The sequence below is a fragment of the Falco naumanni genome, chromosome 8 (assembly GCF_017639655.2).
Source record: "Falco naumanni isolate bFalNau1 chromosome 8, bFalNau1.pat, whole genome shotgun sequence".
NCBI classification, from domain to species: Eukaryota; Metazoa; Chordata; class Aves; order Falconiformes; family Falconidae; genus Falco; species Falco naumanni.
This window is the reverse complement of record NC_054061.1, coordinates 33,412,718-33,429,445: the sequence shown is the minus strand read 5'-3', so window position 1 is coordinate 33,429,445 and position 16,728 is coordinate 33,412,718. Positions and strand designations below refer to the sequence as shown.

The window sequence follows — 16,728 nt, the reverse complement described above, 5'->3', positions numbered from 1 at the left end:
GGAAAGGAGGAAAAATTAGAATTGCTACAATATTTCCTTAACATGGCATTGCATTTCACAGTGTGGATCACCTTGTACCTGCTATGAAGAATAGCCGAAGACTGCAAACGCTAAAGTTAAAAGAATGAAATACACTGCTCTTATCAAGCATGTCATAGCACAGGTTAAAGCCAATAAAATTAGTGGGGCTTTGAACAATTTTACATTTCTTGTCCTTATCTCTGAAAGAACAGATAATGGTTTAGAGAAGATCATTTGTGTGATAGCATTCTGGTTTCCTCCAGATAGCTTAGGAAAAGCTCAGCTGCCTGAACTAGTTAAATACAATGCCTGGACTGCTCTTCCCTGGTCTTCGGGGCCTTCAGTGACTCTGCATCAGGAGACCATACCTCTCAGGAATGAAACAGGTCTGGCTAGCAGCACTGTGTATGTCATGTTTAGCACTGGAAATGCTTTTTTCACTTTTCCTTATCAGTCTTTTACTGAGGTGATCATTGTTCTCAGCAGTCAACATGAAGCAAATCTTTTGAACTGTATCTCTAGCAGTGCTGCTGGGGGGCAATATTTCTGCACATTTGTGAGAAGCAAAACAACAACTTGCTCCAGTGAGATGTGAAAGAACAGGAATGTTAGGGGCAAAAAAAGGACAGTGAAGAGTTATGTATCTTGCCTTCTTTACAGTTAGTTCAGCATATGAGCTTTTGATAATGGTGATGTGACACTAAGCCCTCTCCCAGTTAAAGCACTGAAAGTGGTTTCAAAAGCACAGAATTCATTCTGAACAAACTCAACAGCAATGCACTAAGCCCAATTTTATGTTCCCCAAAGTTTATTTCGTTTTTTTTTTCAATAATTCCCTGCATTTTATAACTCTAATCCATAACCTTTCAGAGACTATTACGGATCTTGTATAAATTCTTTCCCATAATTTCTCATCACCAAACAGAACAACAAATCTTGTAGAAGCATCCATTCTCAGAGATTTTTTTTCCTGGAAGGAGATCTTTCTCAAACCAGACTATATAGGGATTGTCGAGGCCTTATCTGAGGAGACACTGAAAAAATATCAGATTCTTACACTATTTTTTTTGTTGTTGCATCAGCCACTGAAATGCAAGTGTAGCTTCATTTGAAGAGTGAAAAATTTAATGAAAAATAATTTCTAAAACCAAGTGTGTCTTTAGATCCCATGAGAGATTATTCAACACCAGTCTTGAATAATTCATTGAGTCATTTAGGTAAGATATGAATAGTAATAATCCTGCATTTAAATGAAAACATATTTCATGTGCTTTTATGGAAGACAGGTGCTGACTGAAGGAAACGGAACTTGATTGAATGTGGCCTTAGATTAAGCTGTAGTTTCAAAATCTCACCTTGTTATCTTCATTCACCCTTCCTCTGTACAGCTCTAATGTGGAGTCAGAAAGAGACTTTATGGTCACCAAGAAGGTGAAAACACAAGACTGAGAGAGTGGGACAGAAATCATATCACCTGGAAAGAGTAATATTAGTGTAATATTCCCTTACAAGCAAGAGAAGTTGGTAGTACTTGCTTCAGAGTAATGCTGGACCATCTGAGGTTCAGCGTCTCAAACATAAAGTATTTGAGAAAAAAGGTGAAACACATCCAAAGAGCAAACTACTATACAGTTAATAGTATTCTGTATTTTCAGTTTTATTCTTAGGCTTCAGATGGTGAGGCAAATGCTTGCTCTGTTGCTTCAAGACACATAATGAAAACACAATAACCTGTGTTTTGTTTCCTTAGAACCACAAAGGTATGGTTTAAACTTAGCTAAAATGACTCTGTGTGTCAGTTTAAGGCATCTGCAAGAGGTTATACTTTTTTGCTCTCAAATATGCTTACTGTCAGTGTTTAACATTTAAATTGACTGTACATTGTTTTGATCTGACTCTATATGATGATAATTTGCAAAGAGCAAAGCACAAGCATTTCAGTCAAGTTCTGTGTAAAACTACAAATGCTTTGCTAGATATTTATGGAGGGGAAATTCAGCCGAGGAAAGGTAAATAAAAACCTAAAAATCTGGAACACACTAGCACTCTTCCACAGTGAGGAGACTCCATGGGCATCTCTGCTCAGCAGCCCAGGTTAGCTGGCCAGAAGAATGGCTCCCAGCTGCATTTGGTCCCTGTGGGATGATGCAGTGACCTGGCAGCATTACCTGACATTTCACATGTCTTCCAATATTATCAGCCAGTTCGCTGCACACGTGGGAGTTTGTTGGTGCACCAGTAGTCCGGTATGTGTTGCTGGATTTGTAATTGTCTCCTCCCACTTTCTCCAAGGCAGAACTGGAGGCTGATAGGAAACATTGGTGGTAAGACCTGCTGGTTTACCCACTTCATCCTGTTATCCCACCAGTGCCCAGGTCTTCCAACAGTGTATTTGATAGGGGTTTCAGTTGGCTTGGTTTAAGTATGCCAAATAATGCAGCTGCTATCGAGCCTTTGAGCAGGGTGGATAGACGGATATCACTGCATCTAAAACTTGTTTTAGCCGAAGTATGAAAGGTGAGATTAAGTTATGGCTTCAGAGTTTCCTGTCTGGTTCTTGTTAAAGCTGGAGGACCTTTTCTGGCACATTCAAGGATAAATTTCAGCTCTTTATGTCTGCAAAGGCTTTTTATCCATAAAAAATTCGCTGAAGATCTAACAGACGGTAGGTGAGCCTATTCATATGTGTCAGAACAGAAACAGAAGAGACGTTGTCAGAACTGTCCTGTGTCCATGCTAAGACTTTCAGGTGCAGTAAAATTTTCCTTGGTCCTAACCCACCAGTTAAAGGGCTTACTTCCTTCTGTTGCTTGTATATGGAAGGTGTAGATGGAGCAGTATCTGACCTGTCACAGGCATGTCTCATTTCACTTACCCTAGTGAAAAGACAAGTCAGAGCCTGTCTTACAGTGTTTGGAAGATTTTCCTTCGGTGGAGTTTCTTGCACCGTAATCTGCGTCTATTGCTGCACTATGTAATCCAGAGGAAATCAAGGCATCCTTACCCCTTGGTCTAAAATGCTGGTAATTCCAATTCAATTCATCTGTAAGTAAGAAAGCAAATGCACAAAATTAACTTGTAAAGGTCCAGGTGACTAAATAGCGTCTCTGGGCTTGACAGGACTGTAGGCTGGAGCAGGTCACTCTGTAGGATTGAAGGAGATTGCCAGCCAGTCTCCTCAAGAGAGCTGTTGAGATTGATGTGTCATTCTTTTCCCCTCCCCCTCCCAAGTGTGTAAGGCCACAGTGTCACGACACAAGAAAGGATGATCCCCTTGTTGAAACTTTGTGCCGAGCTCAGGAGCTGCAGGATTTCAGTGAGTAGAAGAGATGAGTGTTGCATACACCTTCCTTCAGCCCTTTGTGCTTGGGTTTGCTTCTCAGCAGCACGCAGAATCACAGATGTGTAGTTCTTGCTCTTTTGCCTGCCTTAAAGCTCAGCTTTAACCATGCTCTCTGCCTTGCTACAGGGACTCCGCCGTTTCCAACAATAAGACTCCACACAATAGCTCCATCAGCCACATTGAATCTGTCCTTCAGCAGCTCGACGAGGCCCAGGTACAGATGGAAGAGCTTTTCCATGAGAGGAAGATTAAGCTAGACATTTTCCTTCAGCTCCGGATTTTTGAACAGTACACCATTGAGGTAAGAGCTGGCTGCATCACCTGAGGAAGGTAGAGCTGTGGGAGAGGGAATATATGTAAACTCTGTTTGGATTCACCTGGAGCTGTTTGATTGTGCTCAGCTGTCCAGTAAGGAAGAGAGAGAGTTACAACCAGGTTTTAAATTTGGCGTAATGAAGCTAAAAATATGCTTGAGGATATGCTGTTAGAATGCATTGAAATAATTTGTGTCTGTTTAACTATGCTGAGAATCTGCCTGCTTTGCAGAGAAGCTGTGTAAGATGCTCCTGTTACAACTCTATTGACACGAGTGACTCAGGGATTTGAAAGTTCTCTCACTTATTCGTGAGGTTTATCTCTTCAGAGACAAATGTAGATGCATACAGACAGACACTTGGCTGGCTTTAAACCATCAAGTGACAAAGCATTATGCATGAAAGGAAAGGATATTTAAAAATGAGCTTTTTAAGCATCACAGTGGATTTATTTTAAAAAAAAGGGGGGGGGGGGGGAAGTTGAAGTGTATTTTTATGCTCTTGTGCAAAAAAGGTCTTTCAGTCTGCTTTGTACTTCTGTTTTGAAGTCAAAAGCACTGGATGGAAAACTCATCAAAACATGAATAATTGAGGTATTCTTGGGCAGAGAAACTTTAAGGAGACTCCATCCAATCTCATTAATTAACTGCTGTAATTCTGTTAGGACATGATGCAAAAAGAATGGCATGTAAATTAACTTGTGCACAACATCGATGACAAACGTGTCAGTACTTATGTCCGTTCTGGGGTGTGTTCCTCCTACTGTATCCCACTGATGCTTGTTCAGGTCATGCAGCACCTTTGCGTGTTTTATGATGATATATTCCTGAAGGTATTATTTCTAAATCCGTAGGTAATCTCAAGATGGGTACTGGTAATTAATGGGAGCCTTAGAATGCTGTGTTATACTTTGTGTTTATTTTAAGACTCACCATGATGAATTATAGTGGAATAAAAGGCTGGAAACAGAGATTTTTAGGTGTCTTGATCTATAATTGGATGCCAGAGATAGAAATCAGCAAGGAGTATCTGAGCTTTCCTGTTGTGACTGCATAGTTAGGTATTGTACTGAAGTCTGTTCTACAGTGCTTGTTGTTTACATAAACCAGAATATTGTCATTTTGCTTACCAGTAATATACAGCCCCTTCGAAACTGAGAGACAGTACTCTTTGTGAATATGTGTGTATAAGTATAAACTTATGTATTACATGTCAGATAACATACTTTGCCTTAAGAATGCTGCACTCATAATTCAGGAGCCTGCAGTAACTGCAGCATCTCCTATGTTTAAATAGAAGATATTTTGATACAACGGTGTGGCAGATATTGAATGATTGAGACTTCTACTCTAAATATATAAATGGAGTGTGAATGCATATATTTGTACATACATATAAGTTGTATAAAGTATCTTTTTTTTTTTAAAAGTATCTTTTAAATAGTTTACAAAATTTTGAAAAAATATTAAATATTAATTATTATTTTTATTTTAATATTAAATTATTAATATTTTAATATTAATAAAAATTAATAAAAATTAAAATATTAAAAAATGAAATAAATAAATAATAAAAAAGGAAAACCAGTATTGTATGTGCTTCTGGAACACCCAAACATGTCAGTAGGCAGTATACAGTGAACCCATGTGAGTTGCTCATTAAGTTCTCAGCCTATTTTACTGCGAATTCCAGGAATGGACCTAGAATTAGGCTCATTTAAGTAAAGATTAAAAAAAATATGAAAACCAACAACAAAACGAAACAAAACCCAACACTGTTTTCAAATTCTTTTTCTTTGTACATAGTCTCCCAATTAAAGATCTCAAAGGCCTTTACCACCATGGATTACTTCACTGATGGGGCAACCGAGGCATCAGGATGTGATTTACCCTAGTCCCCTCTATATGTGATGCCAGAGAGGGGAATATTACGTGGATCCTTCGGTTTTGCTTCTGCACAAATCCTACTTCTGTGTATTCATGCACACATTTGGAGTGGCTGTGATACATTAAGATATTTAAAATTGGAAATGTGCTTCAGAGTCTTCTAAAATCAGATCAGCTAGAAAGGATTTTAAAGAAAACCACCACTTAGTTTGTCACTGTAGATTTGCTACTTTTTATAATAAGAACATCTGAATTCCCTCTGTAAGATTAATATTACAAGGAAATCTGAGAAAATATTTCATAGGGAGTCTATGGGTAGATTTTTTTTATTTAGAAAGTTCCCTCTTTCTGAAAAAATATTTTTAATTTTAGAATAATTATGGCATTTAATTTATAACTGAACACACAGTGAAAAATATATCCAGGTCAATATCTTAAATGTTGTAAGTACATTTGGTGCTTAAACAAGAAAAACAGTTTGATGGATAATAAAAAGAAAGGCAATTTGAAATAAAATATTAAATGACACATGTATGCTATGCATTTCAAACAACAGCTGAATTGGCTCAAATTGACACAATAATGATCCTTAGAAAGTAGATTGCAGTCAGTTGCCTCAGCCATATAATAAAGATGCCAAGTCAGTAGGAAACTATTATCAAAATTAACAAAATTATCTCATGCCATTGTTGAGATGCAAAAAGATTTTTTTCATCACCATAATTAAAAAGAATGTAGTATTTCTGATGGTTGATTATCCCAAGCTTTTAAGGGAAAAAGATGACAAAATTTAAAGCAGGAAATTAAGCATTTTATCTACTAAAGACAAGTAGCTTGAGCTATGACTGGAAGTATATTAGGTTTTAATTTCCCATAATAGCCTAGATCCTGCATAGATTAAGAATAGGGAAATGATGTGTACCAGTATGATTGTCAAATGAATTTCTCCTTTTCTAGCCTTAGATAAGCTCCCTTCCATCTGTTCAAGAGCAGTGCCATACTGAACACATCCCTAACGAAACCCCTCTACCTGCTGCAGCCACGTTAATCTCTCTCCTTCCTGTGCTCACACAAACCCTCTGCAAAAAGTGGGCCCTCCACCTCTCAGACTTTTAACATCTTTGTCCTCTTTTTTGCTTCTGTCTTGTCAAGCATTGAGTTTCCCATTTTTCCTCCTTGGGTCTGTGTTCTCACGCTTAGTTCTTGTGTTCTTGTGCTCCAGGGGATCCCTAATGATGAGGACGCTTCCCTGGGAACTCTGGTGAAAGAAAAAACTTCCATCTTTCTAGTGGAAGCCAGAGGGACGCAGCTGTGGGAGCCCATCTACTTCCAACAGCTTTAGGGAAGGCTGTGCATTAGATCTTAGTCTCAGAGAATAGTTACATCTCACGTTGTGTCTTTCCATCCAGTTTTGATTCTGTAATTTTCCTTACTGCCCCCTCTCTCTTTTTTTCTGATTAATAAGGCAAACTGAAAGTAGTAGGCATTTTTCAAACTCACAAATGGAAGTTGAGTGATTGGCCTTTATTTTATTTAGAAAGTGTCTGGCTGTCATTTGTTCTTTGGAAACTTTCCTACTTGTACGGTTCTCCCCAGACATTGAAGTCCATGCCATAGATCACACAACCCTTTCCTTTGGCATTCCCTCCTAAACTTGCACTGTGCCCATCTGCTTTGTAGCCCTCCCAGTTTTCGAGATTTTCTATGATCTCTGCTTGACAGAGGTTGGAGTCCAGACAAAACTTCAGAATTAATGATTACTGCACAAGCAACACTTACTTCCATCTATTTAAGGCATAATTGGACCTTTTCTTGTACTTCAGTGAGATCTGCCAACTCTTGTTACATTTTGTCTTCAGGAAAAGTATTTTATGTAAAGGGAAGCCACCTGCCTATTTCTTTTGCAGGGCAGACCAGCTGTGTTCATTTAGGACTTCTAAGGACTGCTAAACCGCATAGGCAGCTTTTGTGTTGCGCTTGAGTCAAGGCAGGTTTAGTAGATACGAATTTGGATACAAACCCACAGGCACATAGCATGTGCTGCCTGTTCTTTCTTGCCTTAATCTCATTATATTGACTGATATTTACACTCTGGGTTCTTGGGGTAAATTATGAAATCCAAACTATGACAGCACCTGGAAACAGACATAACAGAAACATGAGAGAGCCTAGCTCTCCCTAGGGGAGGCTGTTCTGCCTTAGGTTTCAAAATCGTAAAATGACAACCCATTCTTTATTTAGGAAGCGTGTCTAACTTTGATGCCTGATATGTTTTATTCCTTTACCAAGTCATTGCGCATTTCAAGACAAGATGGGATCATTAGGATTATATGGTTGGTCTTTCTATATGATACAGGCTTCAATTGAGTTTGTGCAGCCAACCAAGTAACTCGGGAGATTTCATGCAATGTGAATGTGGTAGCTGATCCACTATGAGGGAATAGGGTGTAAGACTCAAGGGACGATAGCTGGCAGACATGAGCAGCAGTGCTGGCACCACACTGAGCACATTACACATATGAAGCAAAGTCTTATTCCAGAATTATATCATCAGTAAAATCTGTCAAGTATACTTTGTCCCTTGCTTCAGAAACAGTAATTTAAAGGCTTATTAACCGCTGTTTGAGTGAATGCTAATATACAGTAAAATGCTGAGAAAATGCTTAAGAAACAAATGGTAAAATGCACTGAATTGCAACCCCTAACAAAATCACTGCCATCCAGAGTCTTTCTGTGTATTTTTTTTTTTATGTCTTTGTAGAGAGATGATCAAATTTACCTGTAGGCCTCTATAAAGCTCTGTGACTGAGAACAGGAATGACCTTAGCCCATACCTGTCTGGCAACAGTTGCTGTACCTCCAAAGACACTTACCTCTCCCATTCCCAGAACTGCCCAGCTCCTTCCCTTGTGTGTGTTTTGTTTCCTGCAATGCACATGGATCTGTGCAACACTAGACAGAGCCTATGCACTGTAGTCTCTAGAGCAATGTGGTTCCTAGGCCAAGACATAGTCCTGGAAAGGATTATGAGTGTTCCCACTGCACAAGATAAGTTTGATCTTGTATGCTATTTGTTGTCTTTCAAAAAGCCCCATGATCACTAAAATCTTCACCTGCCGGGTATCTGTTTTTCCACCATTCAGTCTCTTTGGCTCCATTTCACCTGCTAATTAGATTTTTCAGCCTTGATTTCACTTGCTGGCTCTTCTGGCTGTTCACGCCCATCCCTGAGCATGAGTTTAGAAGGGAACAGGAGCCAGCTTTCACAGTAGTTTACTTCACTGTTATATACAACTCACTTGAGTCTCCCATTCCAGGTTTATAACAGGTTTATAATTTCAAGTGAATTAGCTGCCTGCGTGAAGGTACAAGATGTTTTACAACCCCTCACTCACTGGCTTATATCTGACACTCAGATGTGAGCTTCTTTATTAGAAGTAAGAGTTACAGAGATCTGGAGATACATTTGAAAGAAAGAGAATGGTGAGAGAAATTTCAGTTTCTTCTGTTCATAAGCTGGAATCCTGTAATGCCTCATGCTTACTGAGCTTTTGTTTTTCTTTCCCATGTATACCTAGTTTTCAAACTGCTCATCACTTCATTTCAAGAAAGGCAAGCACTTAGCTGCCGTGGGCACCCTGTCTTTTGGAGCTGAATTCCATTGTTTCTCTTGATATTTTGGGGATTCAGGAGCCAAAAGCGCTGGAGCAGAATCATCACTGTGACAGCCTTTTCACGCTTCAGTGGCCCAGGTCCCCACTAAGCCAGCATGGCATCTTTCTCTGTTGTCAAAAAAATGAGTGACAGTATTGTCATACTGCATGGCATCAGCTCAAACAGAGGCCTGAGAAGGAACAGCAAACTTTCTGCCTATGTGATCTGTAGAAGTGACAGTGTCATTCACCCTTTCCTACCTACATCTCTTTTACCAAATACCTTCAGTATTAGTCTGCTCATAAATCCACTTACACTGTCGCACCCAGGCTTCTGCTCTTCCAGCCTGCTCTGAATGCTGAAGCAGAGCCAAGTTGCCCCTGGCATCCCTGGTGCCCAATCTCTACTATGTGCCTTAGAGATCTGGTCCCCCCTACTCCATTAGAACCCCTTCTTTTCTGCACTCACAGATACTCCCTCAGCATCCAGGAGTCAGAATTGCCTTTTTTTATTCCTTTCTGGATTATATCTAACCTCTCTTCTCATCCATCGCGACTCTGTTCATCCCAGCTGTATGGCTGTCAGTTTTTTTTCTTTTGAAATGAGGTAGATATTCCCTTTTCTTGATTCTGCGCTCTGTACAGATCTGCCCTGTGCCTGTGTGACTCTTCTTCCTGTCCTGCCTCATCCTCATGCTGTACCCACTCTTCTCACCTTTGCTCTTCCTCCTACTTGCACCATCATTTCTCTTGCAACCTGCCTCCTACATTTGCTTGTTCTTCCAAAACATCTTTACTCTTTTTCAGATTGCTCTTGCAAACCCACTCTCTTTGTGTTGATAGCTTCTGCTCCCAGGATAGAACTTTCTTTCCCTCCTCCTCATATGCCCTTCCTCAGCCCATACATACTTCAAAATATCAGCTCCTATGTGATTCATTTGCCATATAACATTTATTTTCTTTCGCTTGATTCCTTATTTTCCCTCTCCACCTCATTCAATTGGCAAACAAGATTTCCTGGGTGGCATTAAACAAGATGACTTTAGGTGTCAAACACTGAATTAAGGCCAAGCAAGCAGCAGTCAAGGCTCAGCAGCAGGAGGGAAAAAAGAGAAGAAAAATAAACCCCAACAACAACAAAACCCAACCCAAAACTTAAGATTTAGATATGAAATTATTGCAGATGCAGATTGCCTGCATGGCAGCTGCTGTAGCTCGGATAGCCTCTTTGGCCTAATTCACCAGCAGGCTGCAATGTAGGCATGAGATTGCTGGACGGCTACTGTTGTTACTACCACTGCTATTACTTTTCACCTGCACATTTCTTCTCTGTACCTCTCCTCTTTCTCCAGGATTGGAGATGAACATGTCTCTCTCCCTTCAGTCGTGTTATCTGCTGATGTTGCAACATGATAAATACAGGAAGCAGCAAATGCAGTAATATTGCAGCAGTGGGAATTTGGGTATATTAAGTTGCTGCTTTAGGAAGATTCCTGCCCAAGGAGTATGTGGTCTAGACTGTGGTCACTGTGTCTGCATGAAAAACAGACCTGGCTGTCATAGTCTGTATATCTATTACAGCCTTGTGGTAGTAGCACAGAGCTCAGCCCAGTATTTGCTCACGTGCCGAAGTTAACTCTTGCATTGCCTCCACTGCTCTTATAGCTGGTTGGGTTTACTACCAGCATTAGTTCCCCTCCCGTTATCATGGCAGCAGAAGCATCTGTTTTGGGTGCAGAATGAAGGAATGTGCTTTCCAGGCACACTGTCAATCAGTAGCTCTGTCATGTCTTTCTCATTATTACCCTGGGGTCACCTGACCTTTCTTTAGTAATAGGAAGCTGTTTCTTGGCCACCAACTTTATGTGACCCACAAAGGAAGGAGCATGGCTTCTTCCAAGGAGTCAGCCAGAGTGTTGCTGACAGTGAGGCATGCGTGCAGCTTTCCTTGGAACATTGTGGGCACCTGGGGATAAGTCTGCTGCTTTTGCTGATGCAGACCTGTGCACTGCCACTGTTGCTGCTCTCATGACCCTTCTGCTTTGGTATGATTTCCCTCTCATGCCACAGAAGAACAGAGCAGAGCTCAGGGCTTCTTTTGCGGCAGGGGCTTCTCTTCACTCGGGGCATGTGAGGGATGCTGAGGTCTATTTAGAATCACAAACACTGGGAAATAAAATGAATAAACATAAGAAGTGCTATCAGTTTTTCCCACAAAAAAAATCTAGGAGATGAACAGAGTAAACTCTAATCAGCTATTCTTCTGGGTCAGAAGGGAATTAAATGAGTTCATGGCCAAGTCAGCCTCATTTATGAGACAATTTCTGATGCAGGCCCAGTGCCATTGGCTCTTACCACAGCTTGGGAGGTAGGGCACTTTTGTCTGATGCAGTCCAAGTTTCACCATAGACATTAATGCCTGACCAGTCTGTGAAAGCATCCAAAGTCCTTTTTTTAGACTTCAAAAATATACATCTGTAGTTAACAGAGCTGCCTAATTACAGCTTATTCCTGAAGAAAAATAAATCTTTTTCCCTGTACCCAAATAAAACTGGTCAGAGATTCAAATTCAGACTCTGGGACCATTTCCAAATAGTCCAGTTTGAAGTATGGGCTTTTGAAGCATTGGCTGTACAGACAGTAAAGGAAATGTCTTAATGAGATATGCAAAGCAACATGGTCTCTGGTATAGGGCACCAGATTGGGATTCAGGAAACCTGGGTTGTTATCACAGCTCTGCTATTGCTTCTTTGCCTTCGTGTGCTTTAGATTCCCTTCTAGCCATCTGTTTGTCTCAGTTACTCAGAGCGATGTACCCAGCCTTCCTGTACACACTTCGCCTGAGAAATTTGATGATGTTCCACCTCTCACTGTGCCTGACTCCTTCCTCTGTTCCCCCTAACCCAGCACATGGGATAATTATCACTCCTTCACTACCCCCTACTCAGAGGCAGCTTCCCTCCTTCCTTCCTTCTCCCCTCTGTTGGTGGCTGTGCTTCTGGCCCTAGCAGAGCTGGCACTGGGTTAACAAGCCCCGCTGGACCTGTCTAACTGTCCAGAGCCACTCAGGTGCAGGCTTGGCAATGTAACATGGAGCACCACGGGCTGACCTTCCATCCTGTGTTTAGCAGCTTGTGTCCAGACTGCCTGTATCGTCCTTTCCTCTTTAAGTGGAACCACTAATTTGAACTGGGGAGTGGATAATGGAGCAAAAACCCTGTAGTGCCTTGCAGTGGCTAATAGGACAGGTAGGTATTTGCGTGCAGCCCCTCCTGTGTGAAGAGCCTGGTGAAAGCTGGTTGCTAACATGAGCATGAGGATCACTGGTTGCCACTTCTCTTGAGTGTTTGTACATGCCTTTCTGCTACAGACCTGTCCTGGACACTCAGGTCCAAGGGGCAAAAAGCAATACAGTCAGGAACAGCTGTTTCCCCATCCTCAAGTGGAAATTATTGTAGATTTAATGATAAAAGCATTGCTGATCAGTGTCCCTTCCACAGTGCAGTGGAAGAGTAACTAAGAGAAACAGCACCACAGCAGAGAGGTTTATCCAGGCAGTTTTGTAGAAGTGCTGGATCTCAGTCTACTTAGGGGAACATTTGTTGATTTATTCATATGTCCATCATTGACTCCCCTAACAGTCCAACCTTTGAAGGGCTTGCGTTTTCCTGTCCTGGACTTGATGTCCATAGATGCAAATGGGGTGGAGAGATTTTGTTTTGATCAGAATCTCCCAGTTGTAGTGTCATGGCTTTCAGAGCAAACTAATGTAACACATTCTTTGATTGATTTAATCTTTTCTATTATTGTCACTTACAAATGCTTTTAGACATCTTCCTGAGTGCACATGCCTGAGAATGTTCACAAGAAATTCAGAAGTACTTTGTGAATCCTCACAAAATTTCAAATAATTACATTTTAGCAGCCTGACAATGCCATGAATTCAGACAATATTTTTAATAGCTCATAAAAAAGAAAATTCTTCTGGATTATTTATATTACATGCCTTTCCGTTAGAAGGAGCAGAAAGGGTTTTGCATTGAACTTTAAGTGTTGTCATGACTGTAGGAGCCTGCACTTACTCTAAATTCCTTCCTTTATAGTTTGAAACAAGGTCAAGACCACCCCATTTCTGATTACTGTTAGCTGAGGATTTGTCTCTAAATGTAAATGTATCTAGCAAAACCCTTCTCCAGCATCTACTTGGACCATTTCTCCATAACTGTTAAATCTGCCAGTAAGTCTCCATAGTCCAGCAACTCTAGCTATGATATGTGAATGAATCAGAGGCTGCTGGAGTCAGGAACAGGGCCAAAGAAACTGTAGAGATAAGCTATTATTTAAAGGTAATTGAGTGGAATGTGGAATGGAACAAGCTGAAGAAAAATAGAAGCTCCTCAGGATATCCACACTCTGCCTCTCACCCTGAGGCTGAGGTCCCAGGTTCTTGGTTGAGAAATCTATTTTTCTGCTTTTCTCAAAAAAGAGCCTAAAGCCTGCTTTTTTTCTCCCCCTTCTGATGCAAAACTGTGGACTCCCATCCATTCTAATGTGAGAAGGGCTGAGAGCTGGTCCGTTTTAGTCGCCTACCTGTGCCTGCATTGGATATAATGTAAGTTTTTCAGAAAGGAAAACTGAATGGAAGCTTTTGAATCTTAGCTACTTAGGAAGTTAAGCATCTTGCTGCACACAGGCACTGAAGAGCACTTTTAGTGAGAAGCAGAGAACTTTTCACTACATAATAATGTGCACAAGTGGGAATTTAGAGACTTGGTTTTAGCTCTCCTGAATCTAGCTATAAGGAATTGACCTATGAATCAGAATTAAGGCATTTATTTAATATTTTTAAATACTTTAAAAAAAATTGTATTCTGCACAGTACTAGCCTATATGCATGATTTAATTCCCGTTTCCCTTGTCCTCCCTCCCTCATTCATTGTCACTAGCACATTCCCTTTTATTTGTCTGCAGTGACAGAATCTAGATTGAGGTGAGACTGTGCTCTTTGAGTAAAGGCTAGATCTTGCTTTAATTGAACAGGCAAAAAAGAGAAGGACTTTGATATCAGTTGGCTAGTTGTGGGCTAAAATATAAACCACAGAAGATACAGTAAATGGACTGCTAAAATCATCAGACTGCATGTTATAATCAGGAAACAGAGAAAGCAACAGAAGATTTTTCATGTTTCCATGAGTTATTGGCAGGTTATGTAGGTCTTTGGTTAGAGCCAGTACCATTCATGATTCTACTGGTGATTCACCTAGCCCTTGATTATGGTGCTTCTGTGCTGTGCTTTCCCCATCTGTAAAAGTGAATTATTTATATTCATCCCCCAGAGAAAGAAGTTGTACAGGGCCTTGGGAACCCAAGTCAGACAGAAAGACAGCAGAAAGACCCTTATAAAAGACTCTAAGTCCCTGAAAGCACACAGCATAGGACTCATTGTACAACTGCAATCAGTGCTGTGGGGGTGAACTCACATATTCGTAATAAAATATTTGGTCTCATGTTGCTTTTTCTGTGAAGAGTGTGTAGATATGGTTTAAAATACATTATATCAATAATAATAATTCTGAAAATATATTAGTTATGCCTATTTTAGGGCTTATTGGAAGCTTATAATTTTGGTTCTATGAAGACAGAGTAAATATCTCCATTTGTAATATGGAACATAACAGTGTGTTGCAAAATGTTTTTAGAAACTTTCAGGCCATTTGGGGATTATGTGGTTGCAGGTATTACAAATTGTTCACAATTCTGTAAGCGTTACTTCATTTAAATTTGAATTTATTCAGAAATATTATCTCTGTCATCTATGTGAATATAATGGGTCTTCTTTTACAGTGCCCTTTGGAATGTGTAAGGGGAAAAGAAGGTGTCAGATTTATTGTTGGACTGATCATCTTTTCATGGATCCTCGCCTAAGCAATATGTTAAGAGTGATCATTATGTGGGCAGGATCCAGAGTGTACTGAGGCTGTGGTTTGGAGGTTTCTGGATCAGAGTCAAAACATGAAGTACTTTTGTGATCCAAACACAGTCTGAGAGTAAGACTTTTCAATTGATCTTTAGTGAATACAGTGTCTGTGTTCTGCCCATGTAGGTTACAGCAGAGTTAGATGCCTGGAATGAAGATCTGCTGAGACAAATGAATGATTTCAATACTGAAGACCTCACTCTGGCTGAGCAGCGTTTGCAACGTCACACAGAGCGAAAGTTGGCCATGAACAACATGACCTTTGAAGTCATCCAGCAAGGGCAAGATTTACACCAATACATCATGGAGGTCCAAGCTTCAGGTAAGCAGAACAATCTGATCTCTTTTTCACCTGAGGGAAAAAAAAAAAAAAAAAAAAAAAAAAAAAAGAAGAAAAACCCAACCCCCCCAAAATGCATATCAAACAAAAATACCCCAATATGTACCAAATGCATCAGCTTTTAACATAAGTACGGGTAATACCCGTCTCTCCGCTCCCAGAACTGTTCCACAAGTTTGGAGAATTCTTTGATTCAGGATTATGTTTCCAAAAATGCCGCTTCTTTGAGTCTGAGATTCATTGAAGAAATAAACCTGACTTTCAGGTTTCATTCAGAAAGTTTCACAGCTGCAGGATGGAGTTTGTGATCAGTTCCAAAGTGGATAGAGGTGGGGAGGGCAGGAGAAGTTACCCTGGTACGTCCTTGTCCTTGCACCAGCTCAGAAACAAGCACTGAAGGAAACCGTGACTTACAAATACTTGAGCTGGCCAGTCAGAACTCAGGTCTGGATGAAGTCCAGTCATTCTAGACTCCTAAGCTTGTTAACCTTTCTGCAACTAGACTTTATTGAGAAGCAGACTGACCAGATGTGCTGGCTTCATTCTCTGCAGACGAGTACCTTTCACCTATGCCTCATTTCAGGGTGCAGACATGCCCTAGGGAGAGAGAGAAGAGGAAGGGGAGAAAGAATCTAGTTATTCCAGAGCCCTCTGGGAAAGAATCCAAATATGGGAGCCTAGAAGCCAGCCATGAAATGGAACTCTTGTTTCCAGACAGCTCTAATTGGAATTATTTTGTATAAAAAGGGAATATGATAAACCATACTGAAATTTTCCTTTTTAGTGTGCACTTGAAAGTGAAAGGTAGTAACTTAGATGTAAAAAAAGAACCTTTTGCACATGCTCTTAAATGACAGACCTGATTCATGTTGATAGGGAATGTGTCTGATACTTTTACTCTGCTGCTCAGCAGTGGGATCCTATTTCTAAGACATCCCATGAGTCAGGATTTTTTTATCTTTGCATTTTGCATTTCGAAAAAGAATATCATAATTCAGATTAGTCACTGTGTAAAGTCCAGAATTGAATGTTACTTCTAAAGTGGTTTAATCTTCTTAAATGTCTGGAAAGAGTGCAAAGAGAGAGCAATTCCTGTTCTTTCCCTCCCAATCTGCACTTTCAAAGTAAAAAATATTTTTATGGTTTTATTTTTTGGCAAACATCTTACCTCTGGGCACCCACCTTTAAAAAAAT

At 40.3% G+C, this 16,728-nt stretch overlaps 1 protein-coding gene across 8 annotated transcripts in view; it reads left to right on the top strand.

Annotated features, from left to right (window-relative positions):
- The window catches only part of KALRN (kalirin RhoGEF kinase), a 528,347-nt gene that overhangs the window by 325,143 nt on the left and 186,476 nt on the right, over nt 1–16,728 (top strand). For all 8 annotated transcript variants that reach the window (XR_005829443.1, XR_005829442.1, XM_040604676.1 and 5 more), the window contains exons 13-14: nt 3,491–3,665; nt 15,321–15,516. Coding sequence is in view for 6 of the 8 variants with exons in the window: in XM_040604676.1 (XP_040460610.1) it covers nt 3,491–3,665; nt 15,321–15,516 (371 nt within the window). In the remaining 2 variants the exon portion in view is untranslated. The remainder of the gene's footprint in view (nt 1–3,490; nt 3,666–15,320; nt 15,517–16,728) is intronic.